General features: G+C 36.3%; 1 protein-coding gene across 1 annotated transcript in view; it reads left to right on the top strand.

Moving 5' to 3' along the window:
• LRRC72 (leucine rich repeat containing 72) overlaps positions 1–17,264 on the top strand; it is a 58,366-nt gene that overhangs the window by 27,255 nt on the left and 13,847 nt on the right. The window contains exons 4-5 of the mRNA XM_004677121.2: positions 9,380–9,461; positions 11,628–11,738. Coding sequence (XP_004677178.1) covers positions 9,380–9,461; positions 11,628–11,738 — 193 coding nt within the window. The remainder of the gene's footprint in view (positions 1–9,379; positions 9,462–11,627; positions 11,739–17,264) is intronic.

Raw genomic sequence — 17,264 nt, forward strand, 5'->3', positions numbered from 1 at the left:
TTTTGCACTTAACAATCCAGTTTTCCCAGTACCATTTGTTAAACAAACTTTCTTTGTTCCATTGCATATTCTTTGCTCCTTTGTCAAAGAATAGCTATCCATAAGCTTGTGGATTTATAGCTGAGTCTTCCATTCGAATCCAATGGTCTTTATGTCTATTCTTGTTTCAGTCTCATGCAGTTTTGATTATTATGGCTTTGTAGAATAGCTTGAATTTTGGGAGAGTTTTGGTTATTTGAGGTTTTTTGTTGTTTCATATGAATCTCATCAATATTTGTTATATTTCTTTGAAGAATGTTATTGAAGCTTTTATTGAAATAATGTTAAATTTGTATATTGCTTTTGGTAGAATGACCATTTTAGTGATGTTAATTCTGCAGATCCATGAGCAGGGGATGTCTTTCCATTTCTTTGTGTCTTCTTTTATTTCTTTTAACACTGTTTTATAATTTTCTTTGTATAGGTCTTTTATCTCTTTTATTAGATTTATCCCTAAGCATTTCAATTGCAAAGAGGATGGGTCTTTTTTTTTTTTAAGATTTATTTATTTATTCATACAGAACTGGGGTACAGGCCAGAGATGCGGAGGGTGAAATGATTCACCAGAGACAGAGTGGGGAGCAGAACAGGCAGATCGACGAAGTACACTGCTGAGGGGAGCAGCGGGCGGGTCAGGAGAGGTCTGCCACGCCATGTGGTCACCTCCGGGGCAGGCGGGAATCGAACTCATGCGGAAGCAGCTTTAGATTCTCAGTGCTGTGCTTTAACCCGCTGCGCCACCAGGGAGGGCCGGGGGATGGGTCTTTTTTTAATTTATTTCCATGTCTTTGGATTGGTTGTTTGTGTATAGGAAGGCTATTGACTTTTTGTGTGTTGATTTTATATATTGGAAGTTTAGTAAATTGGTTGATTGTTTTGATTAGTTTTTCTATGGAATTTTTGGAGTTTTCCATGTAAATTATCATGTCATCTGCAAATAAAGATAGTTTTACTTCTTCTTTCCCTATTTGGATTCCTTGTATGTATTTTTCCTGTCTTACTGCTCTCACTAGGACTTCTGGTATTATGTTGAAGATCAGTGGTGGTAATAAACATCTTTATCTTGTTCCTGATCTTAAAGGAAAGGATTTTAGCTTTTCTCCATTGAGGGTAATATTGGCAGTAGGTTTGTCATACATGGCTTTTATCATGTTAAGGTATGTTCCTTCTATTCCAAGGATTTCAGAGTCTTAAAAAATGGATGTTGAACTTTGTCAGATACCTTCTCTGCATCTATTTATGTAATTATATGGTTTTTATTTCTATGTTGGTTGATGTGATGGATTATGTTAACTGATTTTCAGATGTTCAACCATCCTTGTGCCCCTGGAATAAAACCATCTTTGTTGTGGTGTTATTCTTTTAATGCAGTGTTGGATTCTGTTTGCTAAGATTTTATTGAGGATTTTTGTATCAGTGTTCATTAAGGAGATTGGTCTGAAGTTTTCCTTTTTTGTGTTGTCTTTTGTCTTTTTTAGGTTTTGGTATCAGTGTGATGTTGGTTTTGTAGAACGTTTGTGGTAGTTTTCCTTCTTTTTCAATTTTTTGGATGAGTCTGTATAAAATGGGCACTAGTTCTTTTCTGAAAGTTTGGTAAAATTCATTTGTAAATCCATCTGGTCCTGGGCTTTTACCCTTGAGGAGAATTTTAATTACTGCTTCAATTTCACTGCTTGTAATTGGTCTATTTAGTTGTTCTATTTCTTCTTTATCTAGCTTGTGATGACTGTAGAGTTGTAGGAATTTGTCCATCTCTTCTAACTGTTAATCTTCTTTGCATATAGTTGTTCATAGTATTCTGATTATTCTTTTGATTTCTGCTGTATTTGTTGAATTCTCCTCTTTCATTTATGATCATGTTTGTGCTTTCTCATGTTTTTTTCTTTGTGAGCTTGCTAGGGATTTGTCTATCTTGTTTAGTTTCATTGATTTTTTGGATTGTTTTCCTAATTTCTATTTCATTTGTTTTTGCTTTGACTTTTACTATTTCCTGTTTCCTACTGTCTTTTGGGTTATTTTGTTGTTCTTTTTCTGTTGCTTTCCCCTTCCTCCTGTTTACCCTCAGTCACCAATCCTGTTTAAAATGTCTGAGCCTTGGCTGAAGTTTGCTGCAGGTTCCCCTTATTTGCTATACCCAAGAGAGAACTTAATTCTAGCGACTCTTCATGGCCATGTTGGTGACGTCATCCTGAAATAATTATTTTAATGTGCTGTTATAATACTGCTAAGATTTTTTTGTCCAGGCAACTTTTGTCCAAGTAACTTTACTACATTTTTTGTATCATGGAATTTTAACTGGCTCCCTCAATCTGGATTGGATATGTATCTATACATATAGGTACATATTTATGTATTTGCTTTCCTATACATACCATACCTTGCTCAAGAAAATGACTGAGAGCTACGTAGCTCTCCTTAGTAGAACATAAGAGCTAGTAAAAAATAAAATAAACTATCATGTATCCCATATAATTTGGACTCTTACATGTTTCTGTTACCTGAGGGCAACATTAATTATATCCCTTATATCAACTTTGTTGAAAGAATTATATTTTGTCAAATATTTAAGACCTCCTCAAAAAAAAGTCAGCACAAATAACCTAAACAAAGCTTCACTGTATGATTGTGAAATTCATAGGTATGCATACTATATGTCTAGTAATGACTTAAAATTATTTATAAAATATCTATAACCTATTTCTGGAGAAAGAATACACAAAAATTTCAATAAACATGGAATAAAGAAGGAAAACATGAAACTGAATGTTTGTTGGAATAAAATAGTTGCTTCTGACAATTTTTAAAGTGTTGATTTTATTTTCAAGTTCTGTGCATACTTAGAACTAAGATACAGGCCCTCCCTGATGGCACAGTGGGTTAAAGTGCAGAACTGCAAAGCTGGCCTCAGGGGTTTCAGTAACAGTTTGATCCCTGACCTGGAGGTGACCCACATGGCACAGCAGACCTCTCCTGTCTCACCCGCTGCTCCCCTCAGCAGTGCCTGTTCTGCCCCCCTCTCTGACTCTGGTGAATGCTCTCATTGTCCCTGCACCTCTGGCCTATACCCCCATTCTGTATGCATAAATAAATAAAACTTTTAAAAAATAAAAATCAAGATACCAATCTTTTCACTTATTGAACAGAAACACCATTAAAAAAACTTAGGAATCCTGATAGTATATTGGAATTTTTTTCTTTTTCTTTTTCGTTTATAAAAGTGAATGCATATTATTACAATTCTCCTGAACTAATAGTTGCCCAGTTGCCAAACAAGTATACTGTGAACATTCTTGAGGAATAGAATTACTTAAGTTAATAGTGCTCACTTCATCCCTTCTTTACCCTCACTCCCAGTGATTGAGCCTTTTAGGATACTGTGATGTATGTATATCTGTCACATCACACACACACACATACACACACACATATGTGTGTATGTATATACATCCAGAGATGTGTGTGTGTGTGTATCAGGCTCTTATATGGTTTAAAAGTTGATCTTCTTACTTTTGTTAATTTTTTTTAAAGATTTATTTATTTATTCATATAGAACTGGGGTACAGGCCAGAGATGCGGAGCGTGAGGGGGTTCACCAAGTACAGAGTGGGGAGCAGAACAGTCAGATCGACAAGTACACGTCTGAGGGGAGCAGCGGGTGGGTCAGGAGAGGTCTGACACGCCATGTGGTCACCTCCGGGGCAGGCGGGAATCGAACTCAGGCGGAAGTGGCTTAAGCTTCTCATGCTGTGCTTTTTTTTTTTTTTTAAAGATTTATTTATTTGTGCATACAGAACTGGGGTGCAGGTCAGAGGCTCAGGGGCGGTGAGAGGCTTCACCAGAGACAGAGTGGGGAACAGAACAGGCAGATCGTCGAAGTACACTGCTGAGGGGAGCAGCGGGCGGTCAGGAGAGGTCTGCCACGCCATGTGGTCACCTCCGGGACAGGCGGGAATCGAACTCATGCGGAAGCGGCTTTAGATTCTCAGTGCTGTGCTTTAACCCGCTGCGCCACCAGGGAGGGCCTCAGTGCTGTGCTGCACCACAAGGGGGGGCCACTTTCGTTAATTTTATTACCACTTGACAGTTTGCTATCCAGATCTGTATTGCTGTTATCTCACTTCCTGTTCCTGTTCTCTATAGATACACATCTTTTAAACTATTCTTTTATCAGTGGTTAGATGAAATTTTGAATATAAAAAATTATATGTTTGCGTGTACTCTAAACCTTTAAACAGAAGGAATTTTCCTTATCTATACAATGTGTATATTCTGAAGTTCCCTCCCAAATCCATAGCTTATGGTTTTGTTTTGTATTACTAGAAATGTTTTTAAGTCAACCTTTATATTGACAAGTCATCCTACATATTGGATTTAGTGAACATGGTCCCTAGAGCTGGTTTAATAAGCTGCTATCTTGGGGAGCTATTACAGAGCACATTTTAAGGGACCATTGCAAGCTTTCTCAAATAAAAATGTCTATTCAAGCTTACCCAAAAGTCAGAAAGATCATGGATCATAAGCTTCTAGTTAAAAGAAACACTCAGGGTGGTAAATCATACTTTGTCAGCAATTTAATTTACCTCTACAGATCTGTAGAAATGGGAGTCTAGATCATGTTGAAAGAAGATAAAGTGAAAAGGAAAAAAGAATAATGGGATGTTTAGGGTTAAGAAAATGCAGGAAGAAGGGAAAAGTGCTGAAAGCCAAGGTTGCAGAAACTGAGAACAAATGTGCTTGTATATGATGATGTGTAGAGTGAGGCTTGGGTAGTTCTTCAGGCTTGGGTTGACTGGCAGTCATAGGCACCTACCTAGGCTCTACTGGAGGGTAATGAGAAAAACTTCCTAAGGGCTAAGGACAAGATAAGACAGTGCCTGGGACCCTAAACCAGCCTGAGGCAGGGCAGCCAAGGCTGGAGTAATTTTGCAGAGAAACCCAGATCTCTGGAGAGATTAAATTAGATCAGGTGTATAGGCTGAGGCAAGTCAGATGCTCAAGCTGATTGTTGCTCATTACCCTGAGAGGTAATGAAGTGTAGTGGCTTTCCAGCACAGAGTCTGGAACCTTGGTCAAACCTCATTTTACCATCTCTTAGCTATATAATCTTGGGCAAGTTATTCAACCTCCCTGTGACTTTGTTTCATTGCTTAAAATACAGTTAACATTAATACTCTTACATCATGAGTCTGTCGTAAGAGTAAGTAAGTTGATAAATATATTATCTAAACCATCCAGAAGTTGCTCATTTGAATATTTCAAAATAATGGAAAATAGTCATTAGAGTAGTGAAAATATTAAGTTGAGCAATGGAAACTATTCCATAAATTATTTTTTCTAGTATTTCAGCAATAACTCAGGAACATGTCTAAACACTATCAAATATTAATAGACAGGATGTAACCATATTACATGCCTCACATACAAGTTATATGTATAAGGTGTGTGTCTATATTTAAGTACATATATAAACACACACATTACGTGTGTGTGTGTGTGAGAGAGAGAGAGAGAGAGATTATTGCATGTCTCATTTCTGTTTTTTGCTAAATTTTGTTTGGTACATTTTAGACTACTTTGGGGGTTACTGCTGGAATACTAGATAAAATTAATTTATGGATTATTTTCCACTACTCAATCTAAAATTTTCCATTACCTAAACTAATAATATTTCCCATTACTTAAGCTTATAATATTTTCCATTACTTCAAATTAACTCCTCCAAATTAAAGCACCCACTTATGATGTAATATATAGCCAAACAAATAACATGGGACTATTGTAATGATGGTATTAGATAATGTCTATAAAAACATCTAGCCTCCTGCCCACTTTGTAATAAGTATCTATTATACATGACTCCCTCTCTTTCCTTGACTCTTAATCAGTAATTCTCAGCTGGGAACACTTGTACCCTCTCCACACACTCCCCAGAGGTGATATTTAGCAATATCTGGAGAGATTTTGATTGCCAAAAATCAAATGCATAGGCTATTGGCATCATATGGGTAGAGACTAAGATGCTACTGAACATATGACCCTGCACAGGACCATCCATCCAAACCCAACAAAGAGTCAGCTGGCCCAAAATGTCAATAGTTTTAGAGGTTGAGAAAAGCTACTCTAAAAATTGCCTTCTTGATTTTAGATTCATGCTGATATACATTTCCCCCCCCCACTAATATCTCAGTGGTTATTTTTAAGGGCCATACATGAAATGTAATGTAACAACCCCCCTTCTATAAAAAATAAGAATGGTTAAATAACAAATAATTATAACTACCATTTAGTGAGCATTTTCTATGTGTTAAGACTTGGGTTAAGGCAGATAACTTGACACATTAAGTGCATATATAGGAATCCTTACAATCAATCGGGTAGATTTTTCTAAATGAATAATTATCATAGCATTTTAATTTAATAATGACTTGTTTACCAAGACAGACACTATCTTCCAATTCCTGTTCCTAGGTCTTGTCTTCAACAACTGGCCACATTGCAAAGTTTATGAAGTCCTGTGAATTCTGCCTTGAAGCTTTCAATTACCTCTACTTCTTTTTTCTGCCATTACTCTACTCTGGGCTAACATAGATTTTTCCAAGTTAGTGTAATAGCCTTCTTATGCATCTCCTGTCATCCTACTCACTACCCCTACCATTTTCTCGGTGAAAATTGTTCATAACATCTTTTCTACAAAATATGTTAGTAACCCCACAAAGTCCTCATGTTCTTGTTGTTTTCTCACTCTACTTCCTCTGCCCCCACTTTGTTCCCCCTCTTACTCCAACAAATAGCACAATCTGAAAATCCAATAATCACAGCCCAAGGATGTTAATGTTCTTGGGCAGGGAAATTAAGATTATTTAATCAAGATAAAACTGTTGAATTTTAATTGTTTTTCTCCTCGTTAATGAGTAATGCAACAAAATTAAAGGTTCAGCTAATTAGTAATGTGCTGTTAATGTGTGATCAGGCAAGTAACTGGGAAAAGAGAAGAAAAAGTCATGGTTTCTACTGGTGTTCTTTTCCTATGCAATAGTTAGTTGTGGCTATGATTAGATTAGAGAATAGTCAGGAGGACAGATGACAGTAAGTTATTCTCAGAAACCAAAAAGGAAGAACAGAAAGATATAGCATGTCACTGGGACCCAGCTCTCACTTCTTTAAATGATCTCTCTGAAATACGAAACGTAACTCTTCTCATGACTTATAAAAAAACAGGTTGGGCCCTCCCTGGTGGCGCGGTGGATTAAAGCACAGCACTAAGAAGCTAAAGCCACTTCAGCATGAGTTCACTCCTCACCCCAGAAGTGATCCACATGGCACAGCAGACCTCTCCTGACCCACGCTTAGCAGTGTACTTCGTCAGTCGGCCTGTTCTGTTCCCACTTTGTCTCTGGTGAATCCTCTCACCACCCCTGCACCTCTGGCTTTTGCCCCAGTTCTGAATGTGTAAATAAATCTTAAAAACAAAAAACAAAAACAAAAACGAAAAAACGTGAGGTGAAATTATTGTTGATTCTCCTCAGTGAGATACGACATAATTTGATGTAGATGAATTGGTGAAATGATGAAGTGGGTGGCACACATGACTTTAGTAGTTTCATTTATTCATTTGTGAATATTGCAGATGTCAGGAAGGACATGTACTTAATTCATTAAAAATATCAATTTCAAATGTTGGATGCAATTCTAGAATAGCTTTTCAAATTATAAGAGTTTAATGAAATTTCCAGTAAATTCTTACTAAATCAAATAAGTTAGCTCTGTCAGTTTGAATGAATCCATTCAAGTTAAAAACAGTTCTATTTAACTGATGACAATCATTTCTTTGATAAACTTCCGTAAACATATACAAAGCAAATTTACTGTCATGGCCATATATTTTTGTATATATAAAGATATATACAATAAGCACTTGATCATTACCTACTTCATGAGAATCTTCTCCCTCTTAGATTTTGTGTTAAAGGTAATATTCTTGTATTTAGCTTGTATGTTCCTGCTTCTGGAACATACCTTCCTCATCTTTATGATTTTACCATGTGTCATCCTCATAAATCAAGCAAATGATTCAGTTATATCAATATTATAGAGTCAATATTTTAAAAATAATAATGAGGTTCTCTATGCAAAATAGCAGAAACATTTCTAACAGTTTAGAATGAGTTTGAATTTAGAGTTGAATAACCCATATCATGTGTAAATAGTTGATTATAGGAATTTTCAAGAATTTTTCTGGCTATTACTAGTTCATTTGCACTGGATTTCTAATGTTAAAAGTAAGAAGCAACTTTCACCATACTGTTAGGAGATTTGGGAAATGGTCAAAACACATTCCTGAAAACATTCCTTCCTTTACAGAAGACACAAAACTAATGAATGAGTAAATTGATTAATTATACAAAACAAGTGAAGTTTTGGAGTAACCCAGAAATGGAGGTTTTCTGGAAAGACTGGTTAAAAAGAGTGAAGGAATAGGATAATACTGTGCCTTGCCTTCTCCCTGTGGATGGAGACCGGTGAGTGATTTAACAAAAGACTTGACCTGTCAGAGCTGACCTGTGTCCATTCAGATTACAGCATCCTCAGCTAAACGGATCTCTTCAACAGGACAGTGAGTCTGAAACGAGAATATCATTTATAGATGAGACATAAAGAATAAAAGTTCAGAATTAGACCACCATTGAGGAGATATGACTCAAAATGCTGGAACAGGTGGAAATTTGGAGAAACCAGTGAGGGTCAAAACAGCAGGAAGACTGTAGTGAAATGTAAGGAGATCAAAACATAGTCTCAACAAGTCTCTGGAGCAGTGGATACCTCTTGTGGCAGCTTGCTCAGGCATGGTTTGCTATGTCTTGCTGGCCTAGGGCTGATCCTTAAAAATAATCGGAAATGTACCAGGAAGAAGAGTCATTCAGACAAAAGAAATCATGACTCATACACAGATGCAGAAGTGGCCCCAACATTATCTGAGAAGAGAGCCGTTGGCACATGATAGGCACTTACTAATATGTGATGATAAATTAGTAGCTATGCCAAGTCATATCTGATGAGACTATTTGTAGCAGAATTGTGAAAAATATTGTTAGAAAAATTGCAGAAGTTTTAAAAACTTGCAGGGAGTTTGGTCGAGATGTGTTGCGAGGATAGTTTAATGTAACTTCTTTTATCATACAATTCTCAAAGACAATACAGTTATAAACTGATAGCTCTGATGTAAAAATTACAAATAATAACAACAAATGTTAAACTCCAATGGACTTACACACAAAAAAATATATGTGAATGTATTTATAAATATAATTATTGTAAAATGTATATTCTCTCTCATTTTCAGCTCCATGGAATAACATTTCTAACAAGAAACTATTGTCTGACAGAACTGTATCTTAACAACAATGCGATCTTTGAGATAGAAGGTATAATTTAAATGTTCTCAGTTGATTGAATTGATTTTCCATTAAATAATAACTTTCAGCTATGGTATTGATATGACATACTAAAAATCTTCTAACATTTTTTAAAGATATGTGATGGAATCTATTATTTTTTAATATTCTCATGTATATTTCATTTCTTAAAAATGTGCTAATTGAGAATGGTTTTAATTCAATATATCTTACTCAAAATGTAAAACAGGTTGTTGTTTTTTTTTTAAGATTTATGTATTTGTGCATACAAGAACTGGGAACAGGCCAGAGGTGCCGGCAGTGAGAGGATTCACCAGAGACAGAGTGGGGAGCAGACAGGCAGATCTAATAAAATGCACTGCTGTGGGGAGCTCTGGGCAGGTCAGGAGAGATCTGCTGCGCCATGATATAGGTCAGCTCCCTGGCTGGGGATCAAACTCTGTTACAGTGGCTGCAGATAGCTTCACAGTACTGAGCTTTAATTCACTGAACCACTAGGAGTGCCCCAAACCAGTATTTTTTTAAACATAGAAATTTTGTCAACTTGTTGTACACAAACTGTCATTGTGTAAACAAAGGTTAGCAATTCTTAGAAGTACTGATAAATATTACAACTTTAGGGCCCTCCCTGGTGGCACAGCAGGTTAAAGCACAGCACTAAGAAGCTAAAGCACTCCCTGGAGATGACCCACATGGTGTGGCAGACCTCTCCTGTCTCACCCACTGGTCCCTTCAGCAATGCATTTGAAGTCGGCCTGTTCTGCTTCCCACTCTGTCTCTGGTGAATCCTCTCACCGTCCCTACACCTCTGGCCTGTACCCCAGTTTTGTATGCATAAATAAATCTTTTTAAAATGTACAAATAAATAAAATTTTAAAAATTACAACTTTATATGTTAAGTGTAAATATCTCTACTGCTAATATATTTACCAATCAAGTTTCTATTTTCCCTATAAGCTAATTTTCAAATAAGCAACAAATCTCTAAACTGAAAATTTCAAGTCAGTTACATGATGTAAATGGTGTATGGATTACAAATACAGTATAAAACACTTTTTTAAATATCATGTATCACATATCACAGAATCAGTGTATTGTAAATTTTTAGATCCACTGTGATTTCACATACCATGAAGAAAGAAAATCTTGCCAAATAGCTATTATGTGATTATCACAAAAACATAGCACACTTTGATTTGAGTTAAAAATAGAGGAACATGGGCCCTCCCTGGTGGCGCGGCGGGTTAAAAGCACTGCACAAAGAAGCTTAAACCACTTCTGCATGAGTTCGATTCCCGCCTGCCCAGGAGGAGATCCACATGACGAGGCAGACCTCTCCTGACCCGCCCGCTGCTCCCCTCAGCAGTGTACTTCATCGATCTGCCTGTTCTGTTCCCCGCTCTATCTCTGGTGAAGCCTCTCACAGCTCCTGAGCCTCTGGCCTGTACCCCAGTTCTGTATGCACAAATAAATTAAAAAAAAAAAAAAAAAAGGAACATGTGCTATTTCGAATCAACATTACCTGTTATGTAAAGAAAATATTTACTTGAAAAATTTGGGAAGAAATATTGAATGAAAATTATTTTTTTTTTAGTTTTTAAATTTACTTTTGCATGTAAGAAGTGGGGTATAGGCCAGAGGTACAGGGAATGGGGAGTAAAAGGATTCAGCAGAGCAGAGTGGGGAGTAGTGTTGGTGAGCTGCTGAGGGGAGCAGAGGGTCTTGGAGGGGTCTGCTGTGCCATGTGGCCAGCTCCCTGGGGACATCCAACTTAGGCTTCATGATAATAGTGCTGAGACTTGACCCCTGAGCCAGCAGGGAGGCCCCTGGTGAAGAAATTAATTATTTCTTTGGTGTTACAAATCTAAGTGACATTAAGAAAACAAAACAAAAAGAACAACAATCACTCCAAAATCAAACAAACAAAAAAACTGTTACAGGAAAAAATAAAACATGAAACATTACGGTGGGAAAATTTTAACTATATTCTCACATCACATCACAATAAACTTTAAATTCTGATGCTCTGTTGTAATCTTGATGATAATGATAATTCACAATATTTTAAATAATAAATGCTCCTTTCTGAAGAGGTTGTAAGGTTGTCTCTGCTCTTGCTTAATTGCATGTTCAAGTGGAATCAAAAATGTTTAAACTCTTGTAAATTTTTTAAAGGCCTCCACTATTTGCGTTCATTGCATATCCTCCTGCTACACCACAATGAGTTAACAAGAATTGATGCAACTGTGAAGGAATTAAAGGGGATGCTAAATCTGAAGACCCTAAGTATCCATTTGCATTTTTCTATAGGCATAAGTTAAAATAGTAATAACTTTACTTTCTCAAATTTTTAAAACTATTTCCCCCCACTTTCCTTATATTCCCTACCATTTTCCTTCCCTCATCCTCTTACCATCTAGCTCTCAAAGTGTCTATTAATGTTTATTACTCATTTTTTGTAAGAGTTTTGCTTCATTGAATTATCTCTCATGTAAATATCCAGTATTTATCATTCTGACTTGCTTTACTTCACATAGTTCTCTCACATTTTGTTGAAAATGTATACATTTCATATTTCCTAGAGGTGAATCATATGCATAGTAGACATTTTCTTGAGCCAATGCATTTAAACTGCTTCCTTGTCCTAGTACTGTAAACAGTGCTGTACTGAAGTTTGTGAAACATAGTTGCATATTCTTTGCATAGACACCCAAGAGTAAAATTGCTGGGTCATATATTTCCATTTTATTAGTTTTTAGGACAATAAATCCAATTACTATCCATAATGTTTTCACCAGTTTACATTTTCATCTTCAGTGTAAGTTTCCTTTTCTTCCCCATACTGTCGGCACTTGTTGGCTGTCTTCTTCATATGTGTCGTGCTCACAGGTGTTCCATGTAGCTCAGTGTGGCTTTCACCTGCATCTCTGCAGTAAAGCAATGAGGAACATTTTATTCATGTGTTTATTTACTTTTTGGATATTTTCTTTGTTGAATTGTCTGTTCATATCTGCTGTCTATTCACTAATTGAGTGGTTTATTATTGTTGAATTGTGTGAATTTTTTGCATATTTTGGATATTAACCACCTATCAGTTATATATTGTGTGAATAGTTTCATTAGTTGGGTGTCTTTTAAAAATATTGTTATTTTTTCTTCAACTGTACAAAAGCTTTTTAACTTGAGGTCATCCCAACTGTTTATTTTTGTTTTTATTTCCCTTGTCATTGGAGTTGAGTCCCTGAAAATGACTTTTACATTAATGTCCTGGGATGTATCCCCATTGTTTTCTTCTACATATTTTATTGTTTATTTATGTGTGTTTTTTGCATAGAAGAACTGGGGTGTAGGCCAGAGGGATGGAGGTGGTTGGGGGGGTTGTTGAAAGGATTCACCCGAGACAGAGTAGGGAGCAGAACAGGCAGATTGACTGAAATACACTGCTGAGGGGAGCAGCGAGCAAGACAGGAGATGGCTGCTGTGCCATGTGGGTCAGCTCCCTGGCTGGGATCAAACTCTGGCCATAATATGAGTGTTATTTCTAATTATTGTATTAGACCCCTAATCATAATATAGTATCAATTTTCATCACTTAATTACCTTTTCATGGGTTCTATTTGCTTATTTTTTGATAGTCATTTGCTTGTAGGATTATCTTCCATATTTTAACTCTAAGACTGTGCTTGTCTTTGTTGGAATATGTGTTTTTTGTAACTAGCAGAAGGTTGGACATTGTTTTGAAATTCACCTCTTGATTGTTATTTTTGGGACGTAAGTGCTGAGTGATGTGTGGTTTTTGTTGTCTATTTACTTTATTTCTTTTTCTTTTTCTTTTTTATTTACTTTATTTCTTTTCTTTTCTTCTTTCTCTTTTTATTTTTTTTTGAGGTGTCCTTTTTGTGTTTTAAGTCCCATTTCTTTAGTCTTATATGTTACTTCTATTAGCTTTTGTTTGAAAGGTCTGATGATGTTAGTATGTAATGAGTTATTTGTGTGACCCTTTGGATGATCTGGTCTCTGACTCATTCTGATAGATCACATAGTTACATGCTCCTGGCAAGGGGTAGTAGGTGAAAAAGGAGTGGAGTAGTAGAACAGAACATCAAGGATCACCTCCAGTGAGCCTCAGGGATTCCAGTTCCTACTGTGCTATGAATGCGAGAGCTGCATGGTGAGGATCCACAGTTATCTCCTCTTCTACACTGCCTTGGTCTAAATGGTGTCCTGTATATTGTCACATAAGCTTCCACCTCTAGATTGTTTCTAAGTACTAGATGTATTACCAGTGATAGATAGTAGTTGATATGGGGTCATAGGCCAAGAGTTTTCTTCTCTTTTCCAGCACAGAGCCTTATCCTAGCTGTTATGCGCTGTCATTAACAGGTACTTAAATTCTGGCTTTTGCAAGCATTCATTTGTTGTTTTGATTTTAGCCCTGAGGTGTGGGGCAGAAGGTGTTTTCAGAACCACAATCTCAGCTTGAAGAAGTAGCCTCTCTCCTACGCAGAGACAGGTAGTCCTGCGTAGTTCTCCCTTCTGGCTCAAGCTCTAGCTGTTCTGTCCTGAGAACTTCCAGCACAAACCAGTAATTCTCACTCGGCATCCCTGTGCCTGGAGCCCTCCAACAGTTTGCACTCTGGGTTGGATGCCAACTCTGTGCATCCCCTTCTATGTAGTGCCACGTCATAAGAGTCCCCAGTTTTGATGTGTGCCCGTGAGTCAGCAACTGAAGGAGTTCCTACATAGGAACTCCCTCCTGTGGGTATCACTAGGAGCACCCATGGCTTAAGATTTGGTCCCCTCCCTCCTGCCTTCTCTGGCTAAATTGTTTCTCCTAGAGGATCTTTTCACTGTCTGTTTTTCCTTTGGAGAGTTGACTTTGATACAATATAATCTAGTTGTGAGTATATGGTGGGGGGTGAGGAAATGTGTCCATTATCTTCTCTCTGCTTCCATTTTGCCAGATTCCCACTGTCCCCACTTTTCAGATTTAAAATTAGAAGAACAGTGTTTATGACTAAAAGATGTAGATATTTCTGACAAGACAAGATCTTACTCTTATTTAAGATATACTATTGAAAGAACAAGGTAGAAAAAATTTTTGTGTGAAATGATTTGTGATGCCAGACAAAAATGAAAAAAGTGACAAGAGATTTTAATGTTTACATTTGTCTTTGATTTTAACTCAAAAGGAAGTTTTAACATGTATAATTCCACTTACATGAAATGTCCAGAAAAGGCACATCCACAAAGACAGCAACACTGAGTTGTAACTATTTTTAAATAGATTAGTATTTGCACAGGTCTGAGGGGAAGGGTGGGTGGTGAGGTGGTTGAGGAGTGATAGCTAAAAAGTAAGAGATATGGCATTTCTTTTGAGGTGCTGAAGATGTTGTGGTGATGGCTGTGCAATTCTGTGACTATATGGAAAAGCATGAATTGTATATACTTAAAATGAGTGTATTGTGTGGCATATGAATTGTATTAATGAAACTGATACCGAAAAATAAGGTTTTATTTAAATTTTCAAATGAATAAATAAACATTGTATATATTGGCCTCAGTGTGAGATAGATTCGAAAAACTAATAATACACTTTCCACTCTGAGCAACTTTAAAGCCACACCAATGGCTCTAGGTGTACCAAGGGAAAAGACTTTTTGATCATTGAGTGGATTTTCATAGCTTAGAGTTTTAAGACTTCTTTATATTGTGCCAAGAAATAGATATTTTGTTCCTCTTTAACAGGTATCTTTTCCCATTCAGTTTTCATTCATAATTTTCAGAACTGCCTGAAATGATGTTTTAAACTGATGTTAATAGTGGAAGTTCTGATCAGATCAATGCATAGAGAGAAGCTAAAATATTCAGTGTTAATTGTATCTACTGTATTGAGGAGAAATGATTAATGTGCTTCTTTGTCAATTCTTTTAAGTCCAAATATTAAAACCAAACCAAATTCACACTAATTTCATATTTAACTTTCAAAATGTGATAATTTATTGCTAGTTTTATTTTCAACTTTCTGGCTTCTGTAAGGAGGACCTTACCAATTCCCCTGTCAGGATTTGGCTTGTATATTTAAGTTATTTGCCTATAGAAATAAGAAAATGCTTCTACAAATAAAAGACTGGTTAGGCTAGATCTGAAACTCTCAGTTATCTTCATTTTTCCATAAAATAGATAAGTAGCTACCTCTAAAACCATTTTGCCTTTGAAGCATTTTTTAAGTCATTTCTCAACAGTATTATTTTTTTGCAGCAGTAATAAAAATAAAATTGTTTTATTGTAGATAATCTAAATTAAGTAATGAATTAATATGTACAGCCTAGAAATTCTGCATTCTGCGTAGTAGTAAATAGATTGAAAAAATATATAACTGACTTTTTTTTTTTAATTTTTTTTTTTAAAGATTTATTTATTTGTGCATACAGAACTGGGGTACAGGCCAGAGGCTCAGGGGCAGTGAGAGGCTTCACCAGAGACAGAGTGGGGAGCAGAACAGGCAGATCGAGGAAGTACACTGCTGAGGGGAGCAGTGGGCGGGTCAGGAGAGGTCTGCACGCCATGTGGTCACCTCCGGGGCAGGCGGGAATCGAACTCATTCGGAAGCGGCTTTAGATTCTCAGTGTTGTGCTTTAACCCGCTGCGCCACCAGGGAGGGCCTATAACTGACTTTTTAATGAATAATTATTATAATAACATCTTTGAATGTCTTTCCTACTGAGAAATGCTTTCTTTAAAAATCGTATTCTCATTCAACTATCACTGCAACCCTATGGCATGATTAGAATTATTCCCTGTGTAATGGTAGAAATGCAAGGTTCAGAACTTTAATCAAACTACTAAGTCATGTTCAAATGACTTGTTTATTTTTATTTATCTTTTATTCATCCATTTGTTCAAAACATACTTTATTCATTCATGCAATAAATGCTTATAGTATATTCACAATGTGACACTCTACTAGATAACGCAGACATAAAAGTGAACAAGATAAACCCTGCCTGCACCTTTTTGGGGTTAGTTTTACAACTCAGTCTAAGTATTTATTAGATAGCTAAAGGGACTTGAAGATAAATTAGATGGTAAGTCACTTAAAGAAAAAAGTTAAATTTAAGGAATCTTATTCCACGTTTAATATTTGGAGGTTAGCAAACAGTGTTAAGCTGATCGAAGTCTAGAACAAGAAGGAAGTTTCTTGTCCTGGAAATGTTTAGAACCCAAAATTTAGCACTTAAATGTGTATGTGAGCACAGAAATGTGTCACCTTTGAGGTGCTGGAGTACCTTTTCTAATTCTTTGAAAATCTTTTAGGCCAGCCTGATAATACAGTGTCCATGTTATTACCTGTCTCCACAGTTTAAGTGACCTCTACTTAAAATCACAGTGATACAATTCAAGTAACATAACTATAATTTTTCCAACTGAAAATCTTGTAGTAGGATTGCTTTTTTGAAATGGAGAAAATGCTGTATCTGATTACTAAAAAAAAAAAAATAATAACCTTTCCAGAAATTTGGTGACAAATATGCACATTTTGATCACTTGCCCTGTTTCTAGTTAAAGATATAATACGGAAAAAATGTTTGAACTTACTAAGCTACACTTTTTACTCATGCGTAATGTCCTCAGATTAAGTTTCTGTGAGTCTCATTTGCAATCACAGATAGATTCAGCTCATTAACAAAAATGAAAAGCCCATGTATTTCAAGTATAAAAATTTTTGTCTTTTCGAGTTGTAAAACTATATAAAATGCTAACGTGCCATTATTCGACTTCAATTACAAGTTTTTCAGAGGGTGAGAAAAT

The sequence above is a fragment of the Condylura cristata genome, unplaced genomic scaffold (genome assembly GCF_000260355.1).
Source record: "Condylura cristata isolate star-nosed mole 26May11 unplaced genomic scaffold, ConCri1.0 scaffold00005, whole genome shotgun sequence".
Classification (NCBI taxonomy): Eukaryota; Metazoa; Chordata; class Mammalia; order Eulipotyphla; family Talpidae; genus Condylura; species Condylura cristata.